The sequence below is a fragment of the Crotalus tigris genome, unplaced genomic scaffold (assembly GCF_016545835.1).
Source record: "Crotalus tigris isolate CLP2741 ecotype Arizona unplaced genomic scaffold, ASM1654583v1 scf7180000024461.5605484, whole genome shotgun sequence".
Lineage (NCBI taxonomy): Eukaryota > Metazoa > Chordata > Lepidosauria > Squamata > Viperidae > Crotalus > Crotalus tigris.
The window spans coordinates 2,137,580-2,150,000 of record NW_024100632.1 but is presented as its reverse complement, the minus strand read 5'-3'; the positions used below and the strand labels follow the sequence as shown (position 1 = coordinate 2,150,000).

Below are 12,421 nucleotides of genomic sequence, written 5' to 3'. Positions count from 1 at the left end.
TACAGGCCACCCATAGGAAGAGTACGCCATTTGTGTCTTTCCTGGGCGACTCCATAAATCTACGTTTCTGATGTTCCCAGTTTCTTCTCTTCCCTTAAAGAAGTCTGACAATTATTGTAACAGTCTATGATCCCCTTTTGGATCATGATTCTCAACTCTTGCAGAAAGCTCCCAGTTCTAAACTTTTTAGGAAACCTAAAGTTTGGGAAAGTCTACACAGGTAGAGGTGGAGGCCCATCAGTCTGCCTGCAGTGGTGAGAGGTCTCCTAGGGAAGCCACTTTCCATCTCTTCCTTACAGAAGTCAAGACCAACCTTCTCAACTGAAGGTTACAATCACAGCACTTGGACTGGCCGATGGAGTGGGCAAACTTCCCCCCTTCCTAGCAATCTGACTGGCCAAGAAAGGGAAGAAATAGAAACACTAGGCTTGCTACACAACCACAATCCTTCTCTTTCAAGCCAGAGTTTGGGGGGGTGGGGGTGAAAGACATCTAAACTCAAACTTCTCGCTAGTCCTCAAGAAAAGACCTCACAATATATCCACTAGGGGTGGAAAGACAAAGGATGCACGGTGTGCACCACCAAACACCCCGACGCAAAACCATGGGACTTCTCTACTTGCATCCCAATCAGCCCAAAAGACACAGTTTGTATCGTAACGTGACACAAGTTCTTCATTTTTCGGGTCATTGTGATTTGTACCAGATGCCCACAAGGGCTAAGGCCGTAGCTTACATGATCATCATTTGACATTTAGAAAGCTGAATAACAAGAAGGCACTTGAAGGCATTAAGGCTTCAAAAAGCAGGGGGAAGAGGGAGCGTTTTGGACCCACCCTTCCTCCCAGATACCCCAAGCTCCAAAAACATTTTGACAGCTAATGCTTCAGATCCATTAAGGTTGCCAATGACACGAGCCCCAGAAGGAAGGGAAGATGCAGGAGCACCAAAAAAGCTTATTTCTCTCTTTTTAGCAGCCATAGAACAAAGAACACAGAGGTCCAAAGCCCCCTCTTCCTTCAGGTTACTCCTCCAGCCCTTCCTACAACAGATTCAAAAAAGAGAAAAAAAAAATCCAGTGTTTCCTACTCTTAGCATTGTGCAGTGAAAAGACAGCCCAACTCTAAATCCAGGAGTGTTTGGTCTCCAGATACATTGGGGTTATCACCTCTTGAAGCCCATCAATCAATCATCTAGAGAACATTGTTTCTGGAGAAGGCTGTCCTTTCACGATGGGGCACAGTGGGGAATTCTAATTAAGTTACATCGCCCCTGCCCCCAAGGATCTGGACGCCTTTAAGAAATCTCAGAAAACGTGCAAAATTAGAGAGAAATAGAGAAGACAGCCTCTTCGTCTTGACCAAGAAGTTGGTCAACATGTATTGGAATTTGTCTGCCAGTCTCCGGAGACAACAAATAATCAAGGAATATGAAGATGGCTGAGAAAACCAGAAGAAGTGGTAATACTGAATATCTACCCAGAAAATTCCACCCTGTTGGTCAATCTGGAGAATTTGGGGAACAAGGCACATGTTTCTCCCTTGGGAGAGATGGAGGGTACCCTCAAATGAAAATATTAGGGTGTTCTCCATGCGGATACGAGTCCCCAGAAAGATAATTTGGCTTGCAGAGGAGCTGGGCTCCCAGGCTCGCTCTCTCTCCAGGAACATCTGTTGGGAGTAGGGCTGGACCAGATCCGTCAGTTTGGCTTCTGAAACCCACATCTGAGACAAAGGGAGCCCAGGTGTTTATCTTCCAGCCTCCTGGCGTTTCTGGAGCACTTCAATGACCTCATCAATGCCATCTTCTAGAACCTGGAGGGAATGGAATGGGGGAGAAAAAAGATGGTTGCATTGACACCTTTCAGGAAATACCAAATAGAAGGGAAGGCCCCAATTATTTTGGGGGATCGTCTTCAGATTTGTAACCAGTTTAATAATTGCTATTGAGAATGATATTTTTGTCTTATTAAACTGGCCGCCATATTATTCTGAATGGCGGAAGGGAAGGGGATTTAATTTACACTTGTAGTTACATCTTATGCCTCAAAACAAGACAATCAAAGTTTGGTCTAATGGTTAAGACACCAGGCTAAAAACCAGGAGACGGTGAGTTCTAGTCCTATCTTAGCCATGAAAGTCAACTGGGTGACTTTGAGCCAGTCCCTCTTTCTCAGCCCAAGTCATTTCCCGGGGTAGTTATTGTTGGGAAAATAGGAGGACGAAGGAGCATTAGGCACGTTCGCCACCTTGAAGTGTTTATAAACAATAATAAAGGTGAAATATAAATAAATAAGAATTTTAAAAATCTGGAACCCTCAAAAGAACGAACGCTTCCAACTCGGGATGTCCTCAACCCTTTGCGGCTTACCAAGGCGTGGTCAAAGTTGAAGGTGCTGATGTAATAGGCGGAGATGTCTGCATAGGCCAGGGGTTCAGCAATTTGGGCCACGATCCCACATTCATCTGCCGAAGGGAGGAACCAGGAGAGACATCAGCTGAACGCAAGGCCAAAGTTCCCAGGTTCTGGAATTTGACCAAACATGATGACGCTTTGGGGCAGGACTTTCCTCTAGGCAGGGGGGTCTCCAAACTTAGCAACTTTAAGAGTTGTGGACTTCAACTCCCAGAATGTCTGGCTGAGGAATTCTGGGAGCTGAAGTCCACAAGTCTTAAAGTTGCCCTGCTCTAGGACAACACAGGAGATCCTCCAGGCGCCATCTTAGATCCATGCAATCCTTTGTGCTGATGGTTAGAAATGAAATTTAACTTCTTCCTGGGGATGGGATCCAAGTTAAGTGGAAATGGAAATTCTTCTCCCACCCAAGGATGGTGACAAGTCGAGGACCACCATATTCTGAGTTAATTCCACCCCAAGAGAATCGGTTATCTACACAGCACCATCACCATTGATAAAGCGTGGAAAAGAAAACACCACAAAACTCACCGAAGCCAAGGGGCTGCCCACCAATCCTCACCATCCTCCACAGCTCCCCTGAGGAACTGGTCAACAGCAGGTCGCTGGGGAATCTGGGAAAGGGGAGGAGAATTTGACATTTTCTCCACAGTGTTATCCATTGGCGCAAAGCTAACCCAGATGCTTGCTGGACTCAACTGAGGGACCTCTAAGATGTCTCCTAATCCGAGAACCCAGGAGTTTCTCTACTCAACACCGTGCCTGCAAGGATGATGTTTTTGCAACTAGGCTACTTCTGCCCCCCAAATGCTGAGCTCCTGGTGGTCATTCCACAAAACCCCCCTTCGTGAGGCACTCACTTTTTCTTGGTCTCTGCATCCATGACAATGGAGATGTAGCCCTCAATCAGGGAGAAGGCAAAGAAAGTAATGGCGTCCTGGTTGTTAGGGGAGGCATCTTTTGGCGGGCTGAAAAAGGCCAAAGAAAGAAATGCCCAGGGTCAAATTTTGGACAATAAATGTCTCCTATTTTGGAAGCATGGGGTGGAAATGAAAGCTCCTTCAGCAGGACTTTTCTACTGCTGTTAAGAGCAATGGCATCTGGCCCTGGCTACTATTACAGCCTTTTCGTTAAACCCTTCTCAAAATGTTAGTGGCCTGTCACTGAATGAAAGACAAAGGGGAGAAGATGACTTTAAAGAACCTTTTAAGTCATTTATTTTCTGAGCTGAGCTCCTGTTTCAATGTTTTGTTCCTGGTATTTTAATTTTTCTTTTTTTTTTCTATAGCCATGCGTTTTAGATTAAAATGATTTTGAATAATGATATGATTAAAGATTTTGTGATGCCACTGATGTCATTGTCATTGGATCTTAGATCAGACAATCTGACCGTGGCAGAAAAATAAGATTAGGAACATTCTGCAGGAGAAGAAGAGGCTGAGCTGCAAGGTGGCCTAAAAGGTGTCAGCTATTTAGAATCGTTGCGTTGTCACAAAAAAAAACAAGTCCAACCCCATTAATTCCATTGAGCCTTATCTATTATCAATTTAGTTTTGACTACCGGTATTAATTGATTAAAGTCTTGTATTAAAGGTAGCAATGGTACGATTCATTTAGTGACCGTTTGAAGTTACAACGGTGCTGAAATAAGTGACATACGACCATTTTTCACACTTACAATCGTTGCAGCATCCCCACGGTCATGTGATCCAAATTCAGACACTTGGCAACTGGCTCATGTTTATGACAATTGATGATTGCACTGTCCCAGGATCGGGGGATCCCCTTTTGGGATCTTCTGGGAAGCAAAGCCAATGGGGTAGCCAGACGCCCTTCACAACCATCTTGCTAACTTAACAACACATTTCACAACTGCGACAAAAAAGACCGTAAAATGGGGCAAAGCTCCCTTAACAACTGTCTGGCTCAGGAAGGGAAGTTTTAGGCTCACCTGTCATAAGTCGAAGATTACCTAGAAACCCTGGCTTCAACCATTCCTTAGCAACCTTCCCTTTTTCCCCCCACCCAGCCAGTCAGCACACATCAATCACTGACCTGGCTGTGTAGAACAGGACATCGATGAGTTTTGTGGCAATGGCTGGCAAGGTTTCGGGGGCGATGCTAAGGATGCAGAATCTGTTCTGAGGAGTTTGTATTGGATGGACCGTGGCGTTGAACTCTGGGAAGCAGAGAGAGAGATGCTGTCAGGCTTGCCCCAGTCTGATCCCTTAGGGAAGAGAAACCCTCGACTCCAGAGATGGAGCAGCCACAACTTCTAAAGATAATTTATTCCAATGATTAATTGTTCTCACTGTCAGAAAATTCCTCCTTAGATTTAGGTTGCTTCTCTCCTTGACTAGTTTTTTTCTTGTCCTGCCTTCAGGTGCTTTGGAAATAGTTGACCGCCCCCCCTCTTCTTTGCGGCAGCCCCTCAAATGTTGGAATTACTCCAGTACTGGAATTCATCCAACTTGGTCTCGGCAATAGAAAACCCACCTTGCTTTGCCTTGTGGAATCCATTGCTTATGTCTTCACAGTTTGCAGGGACCGGTTCTCCATTCATCTCCTTATAAATTTCAAATTCGCTGGCCAGGGTGTGGATGACCACAGGCAGATCCTTCTCCCGTACCTGAAAGGCAGACCAAAGGATCCCTAATACTACAGCATCACGATATCCAGTTTGAATGGCTTCCATTTCTCTTGCTTGAGCAGGGGGTTGGACTAGAGGACCTCCAAGGTCCTTCTAATCCTTCTGTTACTCCATCAATAACACACAAAGCCCCCTCCCCCTTCCTCTCTTTATCGGTGGTAGGGGGACCCCCCAACCTTTGAACTCAGCCCTTATCGTACCCATAGTACACCCCCCCCCGGCTCTGGAACCAGCTATTCAGAAGCTCACCAGAATAAAATCGGTCTGATATGTGGACAACATCAAAACGGAGACATTGTGCTCGGCCAGCGGCGCGATGACGGATTTTGCAATCTTGGTGACTCCGATTGGCTGGTTGTTGAGGGAGGCGCTGCCGTTGGACAAGACGTTCAGCACGAGCCACGTGGAATCCACCACTTGCAGGAACTCAGAGGCATGGAGTTCTGGAAGAAACGCGAGAAAACCTCATGAAGAAGACTACACAGAACCTAGAGTCTCCGGGAGGAATTCTGGGGAATTCTGGGAGTGGAATTCCACAAGTCTTAAAGTTCGGAGTCCTCTAATTTAAGGCATCTGGGGAGGGGAATTACAGAGAAAACCAACTGGGAAACGAAGACTACAAAATGGCACGGAGAGGGCAAGAATCTGAGAATGGCTCTCCTCCAAACTGGATTAAAAATTAAGTCACTTCGTTTTTCACATGAGTGGATCTCTTCAGCAGAGCTGGATGCCTGTTAATGGCCCTCTGCACACGGAGGATCAAAGGTTTCCATTGAGAAGGAATTTGCAAGGAGGGGAAGGAAATAAAATATTGACCTCTTTCCCCCCCCCCACCTACCTCAACCACAAAATGCAACCGAGAGGGACAACACATGGAAGGAACGAGCTGTCTTAGCCAAATCTCTTAGATTTAACACCAAGCACAATAATACTTTCTAAAAAAACATCACACAGATGTTAGGAAGTTGCGTTTACTGGAGCTATTCAAAACAATGCAAGAAAGGGGGATGGTTATTCCTCCTCCCTCCTGGAAAATAATCCTCTTGAAAGAATTTCCAAGCAATATAAAAAAAACTGTAATTTATATAACTAAATAATTTAGTTGCTGTCTCCTTCTTTCCTCCCCTTCCTGCCTCTTCTCTAATACCTCTTCCCCATCTCTTCTCCCTGTCTACTTATCCCTCCCTTCCTCCCTCTTTCCGTCCTTCCTCCCTCCCTATCCCACTGTTATCCCCTTGCTCCTTCCTTCCTTCTTTCACTCCTTATCTATTACCCCTTCCTTCCTTCCTTCCTTCCTTCCTTCCTTCCTTCCTTCCTTCCTTCCTTCCTTCCTTCCTTCCTTCCTTCCTCCCTTTCTCCCTATCCCACTATTATCCTTCCTTCCTTCCTTCCTTCCTCCCTTTCTCCCTAGTAAAATATTTCACTTCAACTGACCCCTTCTTTCCCCCCCCCCACAGTTTCTTTCTCCCCCCCCCCCCTTCCAGGAAGCACCTGGGAGTTTCCCCTGCCCTGGTCCCACAGGAGAGCGGGTTCCCTGGGAACAGCACAATCCTCTTCTCCCAGCCTCGGAAGATCACACCTTCCACCCGCCTTGCCAACCTGATCTCAAGGCCGCTCTGGAGCCCCTCCAGGTCCAGCAATACAAAAGATACGGCAGTCAACAAGAACTGGCCAACGGCTTGTTTTCCACTAGCTGCTCCCCTGGGCAAGTGCAACACCCTGAGATAAACATCTGCTCCCCCTCATCCTTGGGAACATATCAATGGGCAGCCAAGCATTTGTTCCCTTTCTTGGAATTGTGGGAACACCCAACAAAAGAGCCAAACAGAAGCAGAGATGTAATTTTAATTTTGCCAGGGCTGCAACTTCCGCCAATTGGAGGGCCCTGCGTCTCAGCCAGGGAATGCTAGGAGCTGAAATCCAAACATCTGGAAGATACCTACTTGGCTGCAGGATTGCTGCCCTGACAGTTAGCAGCGCTCCTAAACAGATTCCCCTCTAAAAACAGATCCGGTTTTTCAGAATCTACCCACTGCTTTCCATTTAGGAGCATTAGGAGCAATTGGGTGTGTTTGAGGGGCATGCTTTTTTTTCTCTTCTTTCTCCAGGAATTCCAGATGCTCCCTGGCAACTGTAGTGGCAGTCCCATAACTGAGGTGTGGGTGCAGGTAGGAAATAGTCAGGGATTGGCTATAAATGTATTTTTTTCAGCCCTGACCACAGGTCAGTGAATGAGGAATATCTGTACTCCAAAAGTTGCTCATACCTTTGAAGCCTTCTTCATCCAACATGATGGTGTAGTCTTCAGGTGTCTCTGTTAAGCTGAAAAACCTGCACCTGGGAAGAGAGGAGAATGCCAAGTCATGCTGATGAAATGATTCTGTGAAATTCACCTCCCTTTGGACAGAAATTGGAAAAATCACCTTCCTTTCTTTCCTCCCTCCCTCTCCTTCCTTCCTTCCTTCCTTCCTTCCTTCCTTCCTTCCTTCCTTCCTTCCTTCCTTCCTTCCTTCCTTCCTTCCTTCCTCTATTTCTATTTCTTTCTCTTTCTTTTTCGCTTTCTCTCTCTCTTTTTCTCTCTTTTTTTTCTTCTCCTCTCCCTCCCTCCCTCTCTCACATATGCACCCACGCACACATGCACGCGCACACAAACACACTCCAGCAAAATTTCTCAGGCTGTCCCTTCAGCTTGAAAAAAAAAATCCACCCACATTGCCCAGGGCCTCTTAAGCAACCCCAGAAAAGGACCCAGCTGCACTCAACCGCAGTCACACAAACACAAGCTTGTTTAACCGCGACACAGCGAGCCCTGCCCTTTTGTCTGACACACAACTTGTTTATTCCCTTGCAATAGAAAGAGAGAAAAAAAAGTTTGTTTGAACAGATCAAATGGACTAGAATGAAATGAATTGCTGATTCACGTGAAACGCTTGAAGTTGGCACATGTAACGTCCAGTTCATTTGTGGCAAAATCAGCCACAAATGCTGTTTTTTTAAACTTGGCACTGCAAAAGGGTTAAACCAGATTTTTGGAAATTATTTCAGGCTTTGAAAGAAAAGAATCTTTGTAGCTCAGGGTTGAACTATGGGCCTTGATGTTTTCTGAGCTTAGTGGTTTTCTTGCAGACATTTCATGACCCAACTACGTAACATCATCAATGCCAGAGGCTTTCAGGCTTGTTTACCATGCTGCCTTAAGGCTTTTTAAAACAACAAGAGAAATCTGTTGTTTCTTTAGGATTTGTAGCCATCACAGAAAGAACTGTTTATCATCTGATTTCAGCTTGGCTAATTAGGGAATCTGACCATTTGACTACACTATTTAACCGGGATGGTGTAAGATCTCCTGCCTTCAGCAGGGGTTGGACTAGAAGACCTCCGAGGTCCCTTCCAGCCACATGGTTCCATGGCTGGCTGGAGAATTCTGGGACTTGAAATCCATCCATCTTGAAGTTGCCAAGTTTGAAAAAAAAAAACTGAGTTAAATACTGAATCGTTTCACTGGTCAAACAGATTTTGGGAAAAAAAATTCACCAGGTGAGTTAAAATTCACCGAGGGGAGCAAGCAGAAACCAAGTCTCAGTTGAGGAGAGAGGAAAAGCTAAGGAGGAAAGGAAAAAAACGACAAAGAGGAACTTAAGGAAAAACAGAGAGTGAAGAAATCATGGTTATCATAGGTGATCGGAATGCCGTACAGGCGACTAAGCAAGCTGCAATATTTTTCTTACATGTTTACCAGAAGTATTTTTCTTCCTTTTCAATAAGGTCACAAATACATTGATATGCACAAAATTAAGCCAGATTTTTCATTCTGCCAGCCCAACTTTAGTTTTCCAGACTGGAAACTCTTTGGAGCTTGTTTACAGCACAGCCTTAAAGCTTTTAAAAACAAGAACGGGAATCTGTTTGTTTTTCTGGGCTGTGTAACCATCACAGAAAGAAGTGTAAATGTAAAACAAACAAGAACAGAAACAGCCATCTGAAATTGAGCAACGCAAAAGGGGGAAAATGCAAACTACATTTTCCAGAATAATTTTATATTAACTCACAGTTAGATACACGCTAACTATGGTATGTGCCTCTGCAAAGGCAGGATTTCAAACTCTTGCTTTTTCAGGGTAGACATTAATTTAAAAAAAAAAAACCACTAGGGGAAAAAAAGCCAATTTGCACCTTTTGGGAGCTGTGGAGTTTAAAGAGTTAAGCAGTCAGACAAGACATGGAGTAAGTAGCTAAAGGAAGTAGGAAATGGCTAGGAAAGCAGGAATTGGTGGGAAACAATAGCCAGCAAGGAGCTGTGCTGGAGAAAGACGCCAGCCTAAGAACAATTAGAAAACAGAATTAGGCCCTAAAGACTGCAAGGGAAAGAGTGGGGGCAAGGAAGGAAATTTGGGAGAAAAGAGCAGTTGCACAGCAGGCTGACTTGAAAACTGTATTTCTACTTTAATGAAAAGTAGGGGTGACATGATAGCAGTCTTCCAATATTTGAGGGACTATCACAAAAGAGAGGGGGGTCAACCTGTTCTCCAAATACATGAAGTCAGGACAAGAAGCAACGGATGGAAACTAATCAAGGAGAGAGAAGCAACCTGGAATGAAGGAGACACTTCCTAACAGTGAGAACACCTAACCAGTGGAACTCCTTGCCTCCAGAAGTTGTGGCTGCTCCATCACTGGAGGCTCTTTAAGAAGAGACCGGACAGCTCTTTGTCTGAAACGGTATAGTGTTTCCTGCTTGAGCAGGGGGTTGGACTAGAAGACCTCCAAGGTCCCTTCCAGCTCTTGTTATTCTGTTTTTAATCTTCTGTTATAAATTTCACACTGATTGCAAATTCTTAGCATGCAGCCTTCATTTTATCTCCAAGGGTGAAAAACAACTTATGAAACAGACAAGAAGCTGTGAGCCAAACAGCCCACTTGGTGCTGATAGGGAGCAGAGCCTTCCAGATGTTCTGAAAGATGGCTCTGAAAATCCCCCCCCCTTCCCCAGTTAGAAAACTAAAAGAAAATTTTCCACTGTCTGAGATTCTCTGCCGAGATACGATAGCAAGGAAAACAATAACGAAAGATTAAAAAAAACTACCTCCGAAAAAGGCTAAGCCTAACTGGGATGGAAGCAAAATTCCTCAATCATTATATAGGTGTGAAAAATGGTCATAAGCCCCTTTTTTCACTGCCGTCGTAACCTCAAACAGCCACTAAATGAACGGCTGTAACTTGAGGACTAACTCTTATGACTTGACTACATCCTAATTCTATAAATGAGGTCAAGTAGCATTTTTATAAGCCGGAATCCTCTCACAAAACAGAAGCCAGAGCTGGGAACTGAAGCATTGATATACAAAGACGACATTTCTTATTTAAAAATGGCACAATTATCCAGACAGCTTGCAAACAGCATCCAAGAATCCCTGTACTTGCAAAATATCCCTTACGGTCATCCTTAAGATTTCCAATCCATTTGCATAACAAGCCTACTCTTTGCCTGGGGGGGTGGGGGTGGGAGAATAATTAAAAAACCAGAAGAAATGCCAGGTATTTTGTATCAAATCCCCCCTCCCCCTTTTTAAATACATGTCTTTTTTGGTTTCTGCAATTCCAAAGGTACCCTGCAAATAAATTTTTTTTAAAAAAAAAAACAATGAAGAAGGAGAAGAGACCCAACTGCCAATTCTTGCAGCCAAGTGCAGAGGCGGAAGAAATTTAGGGAAAAAATAAATTGCTTCAAGAGGAATCAGCAGCCGGTTGGAAAAAAAAAAAGAACTGTTTATTTTCTTTTAAGATTTTCAAACCAGCCGTGGGGGTGACCCATCCCAGTTATGTCGGAATCCGCAGCCATGTGCTAAATATGCCTTTTTCGGCTGCACTTAGAGGTACAGGGAGAGGGGGAGGAAGGGCCCACCCAAGCTAACTGGGGTCCCCCTTTTCAAGAACTGGGGAGGGGTTAGGCCTCAGGTGTCCCCCAAAAAACACAAGAGCTGTCAAACCAGGTTCACTAGCATCTTTTTAAACAATTGCACAGAATTTGCAGCATTTGATTCTTGCAGTCCACATTCCAGAATTTAAGGGGAAACTCCAATCTACTTGGGGATGATGGGAAATGTAGTCCAAGTGCTCTAGAAGGGTCTGTGTTCTCATAAGAGACTGATAAGGGACACACACCCTCATTGCCGCCCTCTACAGGGCTTCAGGAGCACTGTGGTCCAAATCTCACCCCAGAAAGATGATGGGCATCTTCCGAGGTTAGCAAGAACCAGGACACGGTCCAGTTTGGCAACAGACACAGCTCTGCTCTGTCCACACTTGCACACTTGTTGTACACACACACACATACACACACACATAACCGGGCTCAACCCTTAATTTGCAAGCACACAGCAGAGAAAAGCTAGTTTCCCATGCATACACCGGTCAGAATAAGAGAGTTGGAAGGTCCTCGGGCACCCCCTTCCCCAATTCGGAGCACGTGTAAACCCCAGCTTTGATCCATGCCGGTAACAGCGCCGAATCCCGCTGCCATAGGATTCCAAGCATTGCGCCTCTGCACTTTCTCCAGCCCACCCACGACGACACGCGTGTCTCCGCCCTCTCAAATATACACCAACACCCCCCGTGCGCGCAGTCTCTCCAGCCCATCTACCCTGACACGCTGTCTGCGCCCTTCTTAATGCACCAAGGCCCGCGTTGCACAGTCTCACTCCAGCAGGCTAGCCACGGCGACACGCGTGTCTGCGCCTTCCCACAAGCGCGCACACGCGCGCCCTACCTGCTGCGCTGGGGCAGAAGCAGCATCTTGAGCAGCGGGTGGGTGTAGAGCCAGAGGCCGCGGCGGGCCAGGCTCAGGACCCGCACGCGGGGCTCCAGGATCCGCAGCTCCATGGTGCAGCCAGCGAGGCCGGCGCCCTGCCCAGCGCTGGGCTTTACGCGAGCCGGGACCGCCGCGCCGCCTCCTTCCCCAGGCCCGGCCCGGCCCACGAGGGGGGAGCCACGGCCCGGACCCACCCCCGGCCCGCCCGCCTTCTGCTTTGCCCGCGGCCGACCGCCTCTGAGCTCGTGCAGAGCGCTCTGACAACGGCGCGCACACGGCTGCGGTCCGGAGAGAGGAGCCGGGCGGTTGGGTGGTGATGCGCGCGCGGCGGGGCTTCCTTCGCTTTCCTGTCGCGGGTGCTGAAAGGCAAGAGCCGGGTTCTCACGACCCGTTCGGCCTTCCTGGGGGGCTTCGTGGATTCGTGGCTAAGCAGGTCGCGTGTCCCCAGCCTTCGTCTGGAATGTCCAGCCCCTTCCTTCCTTCCTTCCTTCCTTCCTTCCTTCCTTCCTTCCTTTCTTCCTTCCTTCCTTCCTTCCTCCCTCATTCAC

General features: G+C 46.5%; 1 protein-coding gene across 2 annotated transcripts in view; it reads right to left on the bottom strand.

The window, feature by feature from the left end:
* The window catches only part of CASTOR1 (cytosolic arginine sensor for mTORC1 subunit 1), a 12,290-nt gene extending 225 nt beyond the window's left edge, over positions 1-12,065 (bottom strand). Inside the window, exons 1-9 of one of the 2 annotated variants that reach the window (XM_039332617.1) lie at positions 11,832-12,065; positions 7,332-7,402; positions 5,315-5,508; positions 4,912-5,044; positions 4,471-4,594; positions 3,276-3,383; positions 2,947-3,029; positions 2,371-2,465; positions 1-1,814 (exon numbers count right to left, since the gene is read on the bottom strand). The exon at positions 1-1,814 is cut by the window's left edge and continues 225 nt beyond it. In XM_039332617.1, coding sequence (XP_039188551.1) covers positions 1,749-1,814; positions 2,371-2,465; positions 2,947-3,029; positions 3,276-3,383; positions 4,471-4,594; positions 4,912-5,044; positions 5,315-5,508; positions 7,332-7,402; positions 11,832-11,944 — 987 coding nt within the window. In that variant the 5' untranslated portion in view covers positions 11,945-12,065 and the 3' untranslated portion in view covers positions 1-1,748. Of the gene's footprint in view, positions 1,815-2,370; positions 2,466-2,946; positions 3,030-3,275; positions 3,384-4,470; positions 4,595-4,911; positions 5,045-5,314; positions 5,509-7,331; positions 7,403-7,776; positions 7,796-11,831 lie in introns of those variants that run through there. The other variant, XM_039332618.1, reaches the window with a different exon arrangement.
* Positions 12,066-12,421: the final 356 nt, after the last annotated feature.